The 14,343-nt window shown below is 44.3% G+C and overlaps 1 protein-coding gene across 1 annotated transcript in view; it reads left to right on the top strand.

Moving 5' to 3' along the window:
• The window catches only part of LOC112105389 (prosaposin-like), a 42,172-nt gene extending 29,486 nt beyond the window's left edge, over positions 1 to 12,686 (top strand). The window contains exons 6-14 of the mRNA XM_024198163.2: positions 958 to 1,101; positions 2,670 to 2,726; positions 6,234 to 6,350; positions 7,994 to 8,092; positions 8,650 to 8,833; positions 9,066 to 9,235; positions 11,041 to 11,121; positions 11,691 to 11,798; positions 12,383 to 12,686. Coding sequence (XP_024053931.2) covers positions 958 to 1,101; positions 2,670 to 2,726; positions 6,234 to 6,350; positions 7,994 to 8,092; positions 8,650 to 8,833; positions 9,066 to 9,235; positions 11,041 to 11,121; positions 11,691 to 11,798; positions 12,383 to 12,418 — 996 coding nt within the window. The 3' untranslated portion in view covers positions 12,419 to 12,686. The remainder of the gene's footprint in view (positions 1 to 957; positions 1,102 to 2,669; positions 2,727 to 6,233; positions 6,351 to 7,993; positions 8,093 to 8,649; positions 8,834 to 9,065; positions 9,236 to 11,040; positions 11,122 to 11,690; positions 11,799 to 12,382) is intronic.
• Positions 12,687 to 14,343: the final 1,657 nt, after the last annotated feature.

Here is a 14,343-nt window from a genome sequence, read left to right as displayed (position 1 = left end):
GTGCTATCTAAAAATGAGAGTATCTAGTCAGGTATCAGAGTAGCAGCCGTGTTAGTCTGTATCCGCAAAAAGAACAGGAGTACTTGTGGCACCTTAGAGACTAACAAATTTATTAGAGCATAAGCTTTCGTGGGCTACACTAATTCTCAGTGCTCCCACTGGGGTGAGGGGCAATACGCAGACAGCATGTGAAAGGTAAGATTCCACCCTGTGCACAGAATGCTAGATGGAAGTCAGCAAGCTTGTTAAAATCAGGAATGTCAGGGCTCAGCTGGCATGCCCCGTATGTGCCCAGGCAAGGCAGCAGTGGAATTTAAATTGGACGGGAGGGAAGCCTGGGAGAAGAGTCTGTGTCTTACCTGAGTCTTCTGAGGGGGCTGTTCCTTGGAGAGAAACATGGGTTGAGCATAGGAGTGGAAGGTAGGAATGCTGAGTTTTAGGGTATGTCTACACTGCCACGTTACAGCGTGGCCATGGCAGTGCTGTGATGTGGGCAGTGTAGTCACGCTTTCCAGTGTAGTCAGAGCTCTCCCGGCGATAAAAAAAAATAACCACCCCAAGCGAGGGATGGTAGCTTTATTGCCAGGAGCATGGCTCCTGACGATAAAGCAGTGTCTATACCGGCGCTTTTCATTTGTCGCTTAGGGGTGTGTTTTTTCACACCTCTGAACGACTAAAGTTTTAGCGCTGAAAGTGGCAGTGTAGACACAGCCTTAATGCTCTGACATGGCCTCTCTCTGTTTCCTGGACAAATGACTTAACCTCTCTGCCTTTCATCACTTGTCAAATGGGATAATACCCGCCTCCTTGTAGTGCTGTGAAAATTAGCTATGTTATAAAGAGCGTTGATAACAAAACTGCAGTGAATGCTTCCTCTGTTAGTAGTGAGGACATAGCAGCGCCACTAGTGCATGGCCATGTGTTTTAATGTTTGGCTCTCCCCTTATCTTTCATCAGGAGGGAGGACACTTGTGTGGAGACTGTGTTCAGCTGCTTGCTGACATTCAGGAGAAAGCGAGAACCGGGCCTTTCTTCACTGAGTCCTTAGTTGCTACTGCCAAGCAACTGTGTGAACACTTGGGACCTAACATGGCTGCTGGGGTAACAGAATTTTGATTTCACTAAGATAATTGAACTGCCTCCAGTGGTGGCCAGGGTGGTACTGAGCAGCTGTTTGCTTGGTAGACGCCATAAGTGCTCTGCTCTGGAGTCTTTCTTCCAGAGCCGGCTCCAGGGTTTTTGCTGCCTCAAGCGGCGCCAAAAAAAAAAAAAAAAAAAAAAACCCCGCCCGCCACCCGCCGCAGCAATTCGGTGGGAGGTCCTTCGCTCCGAGCGGGAGTGAGGGACCGTCCGCCGAATTGCCGCCGAATAGCTGGACGTGCCGCCCCTCTCCAGAGTGGCCGCCCCAAGCACCTGCTTGGCAAGCTGGTGCCTGGAGCCGGCTCTGCTTTCTTTACAGTCTGCATCCATTCCCTTCCTGCTCTTCCATGTGGACAGAACGTTTGTGGCTGGATTTGTCCTTAATGAAAATGCTGAACAATGTCCTTGATGAAACGTCTGTAAGGCCTCTGTCCTCTCCTCCTTCAATTCCTTCCTCCACCCACTTCTGCCGAGACCCCGACAAGAAGTTAACCAATTAACATTAGCTAGGCTGAGGGCGAACTGGGGAGAGACGAAAATGATTGGTTTTAAAGAAATTGTGTATACACTGACTGTGTGTTATCCCTCTCCACCATCCTGCTTGCTTGCTTATGTTCATAGATTGGGGCTCTCTGGGATAGAGGCTGTGTCTTCGTGTGTGAGGACAGTGCCTTGCACAAGGTGCTACTGAAATACAAATAAATAATAATACTGTTGAGCGTGTAGGTAACATGATACCATTTTATTTACTGAGCCAACTTATCAGTTCTAAATGGTTAAGGCTGGGATCTTCAAAGGCATCTGAGGGAACTAGTGCCCAACTCCTTTGGTCCTTGGTAAGAGGTCAACACTGTCAGAATTGGTCACCTGACTCCCATAGGCTCTGAAAGGTCTTAGTTTCCTCTTCCTTCTCCCTCCCCACTCCTAAAATATCATCATTAGAATATCAGGGTTGGAAGGGACCTCAGGAGGTCATCTAGTCCAACCCCCTGCTCAATGCAGGACCAATCCCCAGACAGACTTTTACCCCAGTTCCCTAAATGGCCCCCTCAAGGATTGAACTTACAACCGTGGGTTTAGTAGGTCAATGTTCAAACCACTGAGCTATCCCTCCCCCCATGTCATTGCTCTACATGGAAAGCATCTAAAATGCTGGATACATTTTAGAGGGGAGTGGCAATTAATTCCAGAGCCAGGTGAGGTAACGCTAGGGATTCTTTCAGAATCTAGGCCCAAAAATGTAACATTACATGCAGAAGTTCGGCACTTCATTTCTGCTCCCTCCCCCTGCCCTGTGACTGTGTCTCTTTCACACTGCACACTTCTGATAAGGTTTGATAGGTAACACATAGAATAATTCAAAATACCATTCAAATTCAAAATGCGCCTTGAGGTCATGCTAGCTTCTGTGGGAACCATTGTTTTGAATTTTCCCACACACATGTAATCTCCTTCCTAATGTGGCATTAACAGTGATGTGGGCAAGAATGGTTTGTTGGTATTTACTGGGATGTCTGTCTCTCCCACAGTGCAAGAGCTATATTTTTGAATACTCAGAGTTTGCCATCCAGTTTATGATGCACATGGTAAGCTGAATATGATGTTAAATACATCTTCTTTAGATCTTTTCTATTCTTGGTGCTGGTTCTTCATCAGAGCTCATTCTGGAAAAAGTTACCTTATTACCTTTAAGCCTTCAGAATGAACCTTGAGGAATCCTAAGGCAGTGTGAAAACTACATGGTAAATGTCCTACGGATCCTTTTAGGCCATGCAGGAATGCTTGTGGATTTTGGAAAGAATAACAGCTGAAGTTTTTTTATTTAGCAGACTTTATTAAAAAAAAAAAAAAGTCTAGTTTTGCCACGGTCTCAATTCTAGGTAGCTCTCTCACTCTGGGTGCAGAATGCACCTTCTTGTGTTGTCAGAGTTACATCTAGTGTGGCTTTTAAATTTCCCACTCTGTAGACTTCATCTCCTATATTTTACACACTTTCAGCTCTCTAGGCAAACAGAGAGTTTTACACATGTACCTGAGTAAGTCCCTCCCAATGGAACAAATGATAAATGGAGCTGCTGTGGCACATCCCCAAAAATACTTCACAGCCTTGGAGGCTTTGAGGCAGCTGAAATCTGAATGTGGGTGGTGTGGGTTGGATTGAAAGTTATGGAGAAAAGAGGAGAAACACATCATGGCAGTGATGGTGAGGCCCTGCCGTCTGCTGCGAGATGAAAATCATTGTTCAAAGTAGCACTTTGCACTTACACAGCACTTTTCACCCAAGATCTCAAAGCACTCTAGAAAGATGGATAAGCATTATTATACCCATTGTAGAGTTGAGGAAACTGAGGCATGGTGATTGACTTGCCCAGTGTCACTTTGAGTCAGTGGGGAACAGAACCCCACTTTGACTTTCATTCCAGCTCTAATTGCTAGACAGCAATGCTGCCTTTAAAGTAAAGAATCTTTTTTTAAAAGAATAATCCAGATTTCAAATTCAAAGGGATGTTATGAGGTCCTGTTTGGGATTTGTTCTTTCAGTGCCATCTGGGGATGTGGAGACATTATTTTATATAGTAACAAGAACATTCAAATATTTATATATTTGGTCCAATTAAATGTGGATTGTAACTAGTACTTGGGGGTAATATTTTAGGTGAGGAAAAAAACACACTGAAAATCTTGGGTTTGCCCTTGGCAGTGCTCAACTTCTGACTGAGGGATGTCCCTGTTTTAGTTGCATGAAAATTGGCTGTTCGCATGCAGGGAGCTAGTCTGGAATGGACAATGCCAATGAAACCGTTGCTTTACGTTTCTAATAAAGATGACTGGGATCCAGGTGGACTGGTGGGGAGAGGTGGCTTCCTTAGCAGGTTCATTTTATTTGTGGAATTTCTATACATATTTTGACTGCTTGATTTATTTCTTCTGAATTCTAATTGTTGTTTCATCTTGTCTTTCAACAACCCTGCTTCTTCACCAGCAGAACTATAAGTTATGTGTTAAACTTACCTGCAGTGGTGCATTTCTTTTGCTTTTCATCTAAAAGATTAATAGAAATGTAGGATTGGAAGGGACCTTGAGAAGTCATGAAGTCCAGCCCCCTGTGCTGAGGCAGGACCAAATAAACCTAGACCATCCCTGACAGGGGTTTGCCCAACCTATTCTAAAACCCTCCAATGACGGGGATTCCACAACCTCCCTTATAGTTAGACAGTTTTTTCCTAATATCTAACCTAAATTGCTCTTGCTACAAAATAAGCCCATTACTTCTTGTCCTACCTTCAGCGGACATGGAGAACAATTGATCCCCATCCTGTTTGTAACACCCCTTAACATATTTGTCCCCCTCTGTCTTCTTTTCTCAAAACTAAACATGCCCAGTTTTTTAACCTTTCCTCACATGTCAGGTTTTCTAAACCTTTTATCAGTTTTGTTGCTCTCCTCTGGACTCTCACCAACTTGTCCACATCTTTCCGAAAGTGTGGCACCAAGAATAGGACACAGTACTCCAGATGAGGCCTCAGCAGTGCTGAGTAGAGGAGGACAGTTACCTCCTGTGTCTTACATAGAACACTCCAGTTAATACACCCCAGAATGATATTAGCCTTTTTCGCAACTGTATCATGTTGTTGACTCTCATTTAATTTATGATCCACTATAACCCTGGGATCCTCTCCAGCAGTACGACCACCTAGCCAGTTATTCCCCATTTTGTAATTGTGCATTTGATTTTCCTTCCTAAGTGTAGTTCAACTCTTGCTAATTAGTTGTAGGTGTGGTGTGGCTGCAGTCAGGTTTGACGGATACAAGGGATGTTTGGAGGGTTAGGGAGAGATCTCCTATGAGTAGGTCATGGTTCCTGCTCCCAGCGCCTGCTCCCGCTCCCAGCCCAGATGTCAGTTAAGATTTCAGTCTAATGATGAGGAGGCGAGCTTGGAAGCAGGTGTGAAGGCCTTCCTATATGATAAAGGTGAGGACATAGGGTAATCTCCCTGCTGGCTCCAATCAGTTCCTTGCTTTAACTCTGAAGTTAAGAAGGGCCCAAACTATAGCTGATTGAAATTTTCTGATTCTTTATTATTATTATTTTTTGGATGAAAAGTGCTGTTTTGCTGAAACTGAAATGTTTTGCTAAAACAGTTCCACTTTGACTTTTCAGTGAAAAATATTTGAAATGAAACATGATTTTTTGTTTGGTTTGGAGTTGACATTTTTGTTTCACTTTCATGTTTGAAAACTTTGACCGGCTCTCCTCTAGGGTAACCTTTATGGCTAAGAGCAATAATATGGGTAGCGTGAGAGTCTGAATTGAGAATTAAAAATGGGGCCTTTAGGTTCCAGCTTTCCCAGTGCCTTTGTTTTATAACTAGTAATTTCCTGGGAGCCCTTGGGCTTGTTCTGCTCTCACTTACAAAGAGTAAATGAAGAATAACGCCATGGAACTTAATGGGGTTACACTGGGGCAAAACCAGGATGTCTGTCATGGTGCAGCATGGGATCGTGTTGCAGGGACATGGTGCTGCTGCTGCAGAATTAATTCTTGAAATGCTTATCCCAGTGTGTGAACCAGGGAAAGACCGTGCTTGGCCATGTAGTCAGAAATTTGGCTACATCTTGGAGGTATTGCTTCTCTCTATGCACAGTCTATGGAGTCTGGATAACTTGTCTATTATTTATCTGAGGGTTGCACAACCTTCTCTATGACAAGGATGTCTTATACTTTGAGAAATAAGGTATTAATCAGGAGGATGCAGCAGGAACTACATAGCTCTGCTGGTGCACTGATGTGGGGTACTGAAAACAGACATTTGCAAAGCTGCACATAGTACCTAAGAGCTAGCCTTAAATCCAGACTAGCTACAGATCTAGTGTCATCTTGACAGTATATTACAAAGGAAATCTGATCAGACTGTTGGCCTGGTAACCTACCTTCAACCATCATTTCCTCCAAGAGTGTATAGAAACTACAGTTGCCAGGTGTATTGAAACCTTTATTTGGGTTGTCTCCTCCCTCTTTAGGGAATTCTTCATAGAGCCGGTATAACCGGATAGAGCTTGTCCTTACTTGATTTGTGTATCTCTCTCTCCAGCAACCGAAGGATATTTGTGGCAGAGCTGGATTCTGTCCTTCCCTGAAATCTGTGCCCCTCCAGTCTCTGGGACCAGCTAAAGTGATGCATATGTCCAATATGAAGGCGCTTGTGGAGGTAAAATGAGTCTTTAGCGCCCTCTACTGTTTTGCTGAAGAAAGAGCAAGGCTTGCGTATTACCCACATGAGCTGGAGCAGGGGTTCTCAAGCTGGGGGGGCGTGACCCCTCAGGCGGTTGCGAGGTTATTATGTGGGGGGGTCACGATCTGTCAGCCTCCTCCCCCAAACCCTGCTTTAACTCCAGCATTTATAACCAATACAAAAGTTTGAGAAGCACTAAACTGGAGGAAGGGTCAAAGTCAGGCAATAAATACAGACTTCCATGTGTACTGAACAGCCTGAATCTCTGGTATAAAGTACAGATCTCACTGTTCTGGGGTTAGATTGCGAAACAGCTTCTCTTTGTAGAGGTGGTATGAAATGCAATACAGAACTAGGGCCTGGTCAGGATTAGAACTGATCAAAACTTTCAAATTTTACAAATTTTGATCTTTGATTTGTTTTGCCAAAATGCTTTCACTTAACCCCTCCCCCCCACATCCTTCCCCAGCTCTAGTCAGGACATCACTTTCAGTTGCTTCAAACGTTATCTGTGATATACACTTCTACACCATCATCAGAGGAACTAGCCCTTAGTGAGGGCTAATCTCTGGTAAGGTTGAAGTTTAGTCCGAGTTTGCAGTTGTCAGAACCCCAGAAGCACCTTTTTGTAAATGTACAGTGTTCACACGCACATACCTCAGTCAGATCAGCTTATATTTTAGAATCATAGAAAAGTAGGGCTGGAAGGAACCTTGAGAAGTCATCTGGCCCAGCTCCCTGCACTGAGGCAGGGCCAAGTAACTTAAAACATCCCTGACATCCCAATGACGGAGATTCCAGAACCTCGCTTGGAAGACTCTTCCTGTACTTAACTATCCTTATAGCTAGAAAGTTTTCCCTAATATCTAACCTAAATCTCCCTTGCTGCAGATTAAGCCCATTACTTCTTGTTCTACCCTCAGTGGACATGGAGAACAATTGATCACAGTCCTCTTTGTCACAGCCATAATTGAAGACTGTTATCACGTCTCCTGAGCCTTCTCATCTCTAGATTAAATGTACCCAGTTTTTTTAACCTTTCCTCATAGAACAGGTTTTCTAAAGCTTTTATCATTTTTGTTGCTCTCCTCTGGATTCTGACGTATTTGTCCCCATCTTTCCTAAACTGTGGTGTCCAAAACTGGACACGGTACTCCCCCTGAGAGCTCACTAGTGCTGAGCAGAGTGGGACAATTACCTCCCATGTCTTACAGATGACACTCCTATTAACACACCCCAGTGTGCTATTAGCCTTTTTCACAACTGCATCACGTTGTTGAATCATATTCAGTTTGTGATCAACTGTCACCCCCAGATCCGTTTCAGCTGTACCACCTACCCAGTTGTTCCCCATTTTGTAGTTGTACATTTGATTTTTCCCTCCTAGGTGTAGTACTTTACACTTGTCTGTATTGAATTTCATCCTGTTGATGCAAGACCAATTCTCCAATTTATCATTTGAGAGATTTCAGTGCAAAAGCAGTGTCTTTCAGATCACTGGGGAACACACCATACAGAATTTAATAGGGATGAAAGCAATAGGGTTCTCTAGAAATGACGATATCCCCCACCCCATATGATCATTGTTTTACATGAATGTTCTGTTGTGCTGTAATAAGCAGGAAAACCTGGGACCAGAAAATAAAGCTCCCCTGTGCAGTATGTGTGAGATTGCGGTAAAGGCAGCAGAGAGCCTGCTGAACAACAACATGACAGAGGTATGTGGCCTTTTGTTCAGTGATGCAGAGCTTGCATAGGCTATTTACGAGTGCAGCTCCCAGCTTGGAACATGTCCTGCTGCTGCTATGGGGGTGCAAATAGGGTGATCAGACAGCAAATGTGAAAAATCGGGATGGGGGTGGGGGTAATAGGAGCCTATATAAGAAAAAGACCCCAAAATCGGGACTGTCCCTATAAAATCGGGACATCTGGTCACCCTAGGTGCAAGAAAGTTGGTATGTAGCCCTGGCAATAGCCCTAATAGTGCCCTGTATTCTCATTTCCGTCGTTTAGGGGTTGTTAGGGGGAGCGGGAATTCTGTAAATGGCTAAATGCTGCTTGCAAGCTCCTCCCAAGGCTTGGTGCAGGACAGGCCTTGGCTTAGACACTTTTTAGGGTTAGTGGGTGACTCAACACAGTAAAACATTTGTCTGCAGCAGAGGGAAGAATAGCACAGAAGATTGAGATCTATCTGCCCCATACTGAGGTACTATCGAGGATAGATTGCATAGATTTAGTCTCTCTTCTCCTGACACCTGCTGGTTTTGTTTTCCAGGAGCAAATAGTCCATGACATGGAGAAGGTCTGCTACATGCTACCTCATGGTGTCTTAGGGCAGTGTAAGGACTTTGTGGACTCCTATGGCAAGGCTGTCGTTGTCATGTTGTTGGAAGCAACTAATCCCGAAGTTGTATGCATCATGCTGAAATGCTGCCCCAAGAGTAGCCCTTCACACACTGGTAAGCACTGGGTACCAGTATCCTGTCCAAAGCATGCTTGTTTACTTGTGAAGAGTCCAATCTATGGCTATATATGGCACTAGTGCAGTATTCACCTGAGGCCCCTTGCTGGGGTTGGAGGAAAGGAGCCTTTCACTGGTTCCTAGGTCTGGGACTCGAGCACACTAAGCTGCTGAGAACTCTCCCTAGAAAGCTGGATATCTAACATTCCAATGTTCTGTGTGTCTGCTAGAGAGAAGTGCCCTGGAGCCGTTACCGGTAAATGTTGGCGAGTTCTGCAACGTGTGTCAGATTGTTGTAACTTATATTGACAATGAGCTGGAGGAGAACGAGACACAGGCTGAAATTGGGACTCTGCTTGTGAAGGGCTGTCATTTACTGCCAAAACCCTTCACAGACAAGGTAACTGCAAGTAGCTATTGTGGGGATGGAAGATCTGATGTCCCCTACCCAGCTGGCTAAAACATGTGTCTTGTGCCCCCGTGGCTCTCAACCTTTCCAGACTACAGTACCCCTTTCAGGAGTCTGATTTGTCTTGCGTATCCCCAAGTTTCACCTCGCTTAAAAACTACCTGCTTACAAAATCAGGCATAAAAATATAAAAGTGTCACAGCACACTATTACTGAAAAATTCCTGACTTCCTCATTTTTGCCATATAATTATAAATCAATTGGAATATAAATATTGTACTTACATTTCAGTGTATAGTATATAGAGCAGTATAAACAAGTCATTGTCTGTATGAAATTTTAGTTTGTACTGACTTAGCTAGTGCTTTTTACGTAGCCTGTTGTAAACTAGGCAAATATCTAGATGAGTTGATGTGCCCCCTGGAAGACCTTTGCGTTAATCTCCGGGTACTTGTACTGCTGGTTGAGAACCACTGTTGTGCCCCATCCGCAGTGCCTGTCACCTATCTGCTGCTTCCCCCCACCCTTAATGCTTTACACCTATATATTTTAGATTATCCTTTCTAAAATCCAAATGGGAACAAATTCACATGCACTGAGGCTGGACATTAATGTCCGAGTCTTCGCAGTGGCTTCTGTGCTTGAAATGGCTGATTGCCTCCATCTCCAGCAGGTGAATCATGAGAATCATGGAAAGGTTCATGGGCTGGTGTCTCTGCTTTGAAACTGGTCACAGTGCAGCTGAGACTCTGGAATGTGTATTAGCTCTAAGTCCCTGCTGGGATTTCTCTCCTCTTACTCAGCACCAAATAAGTTAGACTTTCTTTTTGTTCAAAATAAACTGCATGTGCACAGAGCAAGTTGATCTCTGGCAGATCAGACGGCGGCACCTGTCCCTGGATATGTGGCAGGCTGCCTCCCAATCAGAATCAGAGCATAATACAAAATGGACAAAGGTATAAAGCCACCTAGTCCAGCATCACAGCAGAACTGTTCTAGAGATAGACGCCTCATGTGCTAACTCAGGTGTATGTCGTCATGCCCTGGAAATGTATCGTATACTGTCCTTTATTGGCACTGTGCCGTATCTGAGCTGTTCAGTCATTTGCAATAACAGTCAGAGGGACGTGTGGAGGAGTTTCAAGCCCTTCTCTTGAGCGTTAAAGGAGTTGGCGCCTTCCCATCCTGAGCTGTCAGCAGTCTAAAAATCCACCTTTGTGTAGCAATATGAGTTTGTGGATCCTTTTGCTGTCTGCTGTCTGGGTAAAAGCTGTCATGGCTGCAGCCTTGGTGCCGCAGTGTTACCTCTGGGGGGAAAAGTCATACCAGAACTACAGACTAGCTGCCTAAGAGCATTTGGCTGCCTCAGTACTTTGGCACTGCTGCTGAGAGTAACTGACACATTCATAGCATGTGAGTGCAGGGCAGAGCCACCTTTTGGCCAGCTCCTGCACAGGAGTGCAAGTCTTTGTGTTTCAGCATAAGGTCATAGGAGCTTCCTCTCCTTCTCCTACCTGCCTCACTGCATACAGAGTGTGTGGTGGGGAAGGAGGGAAAGCGATAGCTTGTACATTTCTTGGGCAATCGTCCTGACCTGTAGTAATGCACTGCACATTTCTAAAGGACTGAACTACTCTCCCCAAGCACCACCTCTTCCCCAATCTCAATGGAAACATGTGTTCATCTATAAAGCACAAGACAATCTGGGGTTCCCCTGTTTGAATCAGGGTACTTTGTCTTTGTCTCGTGATGGTCTAGCAGAGCATTCAGTCTCATGTCATCTCTTCTTGTTACAGTGTGATGAGATTGTGCTGCAGTATGAACCAGAAGCCCTACGACTCCTGGTACAGATATTGGATCCTTCTTTTGTGTGCACTGTAAGTAGTTCTGCTGGCATATGCGATGGGGCAAGTATACTATCAGTTTAGCTGTTCAATTGCATGGTCTCATGAAAGCTGTTCATAGACTATTGTTTTTTTGCCAGGAAAGAAGAAATAGATTTACAGTATTTACCTTTTGCAAAGATTAAACATGCAAATCGTGATTCAAATGCAGGAAATGTAACTGTCGTGTAATGCAGTGTGAGGTGCGTGTCCCTGCTTCAGATGGGATCTTCAATATTAGATCCACAAATCTGCAGCCAGCATAGAAGCTGAAATTGTCTAGAGTCTGAAATTTGGTGTCCTCTCAAGGGACTTCTCACAAGTCTGTTCATTCAGCTACAAACCCAACTGTCTATAGCAGTCTAGCACTGTGGTGTTGGAAACTCCCAGCACTGCTTCTGCTTTGTCTACACGCTCCAACTCCCCCTGGACATAGTCATGGCTGTGCAGGAGGCACTGAATCATGGGGGTGGGCGGGGAGGGAGAAGTGAGATCACTGATGTCAATGGTAATCAGGAAGACACAACTGCACCTTTTGTTCTCTCTCTTCTTTCACTGCACAGAAAATAGGAGCTTGTGTATCATCCAAAGAGGATCTCATGGGTGAAGATCCATGTGTGTGGGGCCCAAGCTACTGGTGTAAGAACATGGAGACTGCAGCTCAGTGCAATGTAAGTCACCAAAGATTCCCCCAGAGGGGAGAGTCTGAGATGCCATTAAATTAATGGGCAACAAACTAAAGTACTTTAAAAATATTGAACCTGATTCTCCTTACGCTGGCCTAAATGAGGAGTAACTCCATTGAATGACGTGGATTATCATCATTGTAGTGTTGGTGTAAATGAGAGGAGAATCAGGCCACATTTGTGAGAAAGAACTACAAATGCCTGGCCGCCGGTTGTTGGGAAAGGGAGGTTTATCTAGTGGGAATAGAGGCTTGTCAGCTCTTGCTTACCTCTCAGGTCCTTTCAGAAGAAGTGTAAATGTGCCACTGCTAGAACACTTACAATTACGCTGGCCAAAGGATTAGATGTTCTACTGGAGTGACCATCCTGTGCTGGCAGTGAGATGTTTCAGTCACAGAATGCTTGCTGGTGCATACAGATGCCTATATAGGCTGCAAATTTAATATTAGTTTGCCCTTAAAGCCTGAATGGTGCTGGTGCTCCAAGCTGTTTGTGCAAATTGACGCTGTCTATGTTATAATATGACAATACAGGCCTCTCTTTCACACCTCTCTTCCTCTTTCTCCTAGGCCGTTGAGCACTGCACACGTCATATATGGTACTAGAAGAAACCTTTCCAGCTGAAAATGTTTGCCATGGTTTTGATTAAGCATCCTGGATTTGTTTGGGTGGGGACAGGTGAGAGGTCCAGGTCAGTTCAAGAGCTGTCTCTCTCCTCTCCCTTCTGAAGGGCCTGTGCCTTCAGGTTTGTTCGCAGTGCTGCTGCCATTTAGGGATCTCCTCTGCAATGCTGACTCAACAAAAGCCTTAAAACTGTACCGTTCTTTGTGCATTTGGAGCAGAGGAGTTGTTGGGTGGGGAGTGGTGTAGCGTGGGGTTTGTTCTATTGTGAATTAACGGCCTTGTGTCTAATTGTAAAATAAATAAACCAGAATAGGCTTACTAAACTGAAATTCCATGGTTGGTTGGTTTTGACTTTCCTGCAGTGTTCTTGAGCACTCTGCCCTTACTTGGGGCAAGACAATAAAGGCTCAGATTTTTAAAGCAGTCTGAGAGATTTAGGGATTGCAAGTGAATGTGACCTGGGCCTCTCAGTCCCTTGGGTTTATTTAAACATCCCACCCTAAATTTTACTGACTTGTAAGTGAAGAGTAAAACTGTCTTTTTGAAATGTTTCTTGTATAATCCAGAGAAGGAAGGCTTGGGGTTTGACTCCACTTGCAACTGGAAATAAGTTTTTTAAGAGCCAGATCCTCATCTGGTGTAAATCGGTATAGCTCAACTGAAGTCAGTGGAGCGATGTTGATTTTTACCTGCTGACGATCTGGGTCCTAAGTACCTCGTCATCGTAGCAAAGAAAAGGGCAATCTAAAAGCACAGCTTGTGTGGCAAGAGCTGCAGAAGCTGTCTCAATGTGGACATGTTCCTGTTTTGTTGGGGATGCTTTTGGGTAGACATCTTAGGAAACGAACGTGATTAAATTTAACTGTAATTCTTACCTTTCCATTACTTTCTCCGGTGGTACAGCCTCGATATTGTTTTTTTTTAAGTTGAATGAGATACAAAACCATGATGTATAGCTTTTCTGTTGGAATTAGTGCAGGATCTGAAAGTACTTCGTGTTCAAAAAGCATAGAAAGATACAAAGCAGCTGCAGTTTTTCACTCCCTGTGATGAAAGTTTGTAGTGGCTACCAAAGCATCTGCCTTATATGGGGTTTTTCCCTGTGCATCAGTGGGGAGAACATCCAGCTCTCCTTAGCTGTAGCATCTTTCCCCTAGCATTACTGGCTGCATGACATTTACCCTGATAGCGCAGCCACATGTCTATTAAACTAGATCCAAGCCCCAATCCTGGTCTCACTGAAGTCAGTGAGTTTTTAAAATGTTCCTCCTTCTTGTCAGGAATGATTGGCATAAAAAACTTGGGCAAGGATGCTCCTTCAAGTCATTCAGATTCTATTATGGCAAGCTCGATATAAATTTGTGAGAGGAGCCATTTTAACTCAGCAGGCAGAACTCTTGATCTTCCCTTCTGCCTGGCTATAGATGTGAGGGGAAAACATGCAGCTGCTTTCAATAGAACATGGTCTTAATGGTGCACGAAAGCTTCTGTAATTAAAAATAAAGACTTCCTGTAAACCTGGCATCTTTGTGCTCTTTCCCTTTGTACATAGTCTTGAAGTCTCTCACTGGCTTTCATGTGTGGGTGATCCATCCATTATACACCCTGCTGCTGCAAGTTCTCATTATCATCTGAATTTAGATAAAGGTCAAATCATCCCATAAACTCCTAAAGGCTGAACGTGTTATACAGGTGGCTTGAACACGAAGGGTGTGTTTTCTACTGCTTGGCAGCAAATCTGCATGAACATCGGGTAGCACTGACCCCAGGGTGTTGCTCAAAAAAGGGTAGACTGTTGAATACATACAGTTGGCCAACAATCCAGTAAAGAAACTTTTCTAACTTATTTAGACATCAAAACTAACTTTAACTTAACATGGTACCAGTACTTTCAAGTCAGGCATTG

This window comes from Terrapene carolina, unplaced genomic scaffold, assembly GCF_002925995.2.
Source record: "Terrapene carolina triunguis isolate 2854851 unplaced genomic scaffold, T_m_triunguis-2.0 Scaffold95, whole genome shotgun sequence".
NCBI classification, from domain to species: Eukaryota; Metazoa; Chordata; order Testudines; family Emydidae; genus Terrapene; species Terrapene triunguis.
This window is presented reverse-complemented; position numbering and strand designations above follow the sequence as displayed.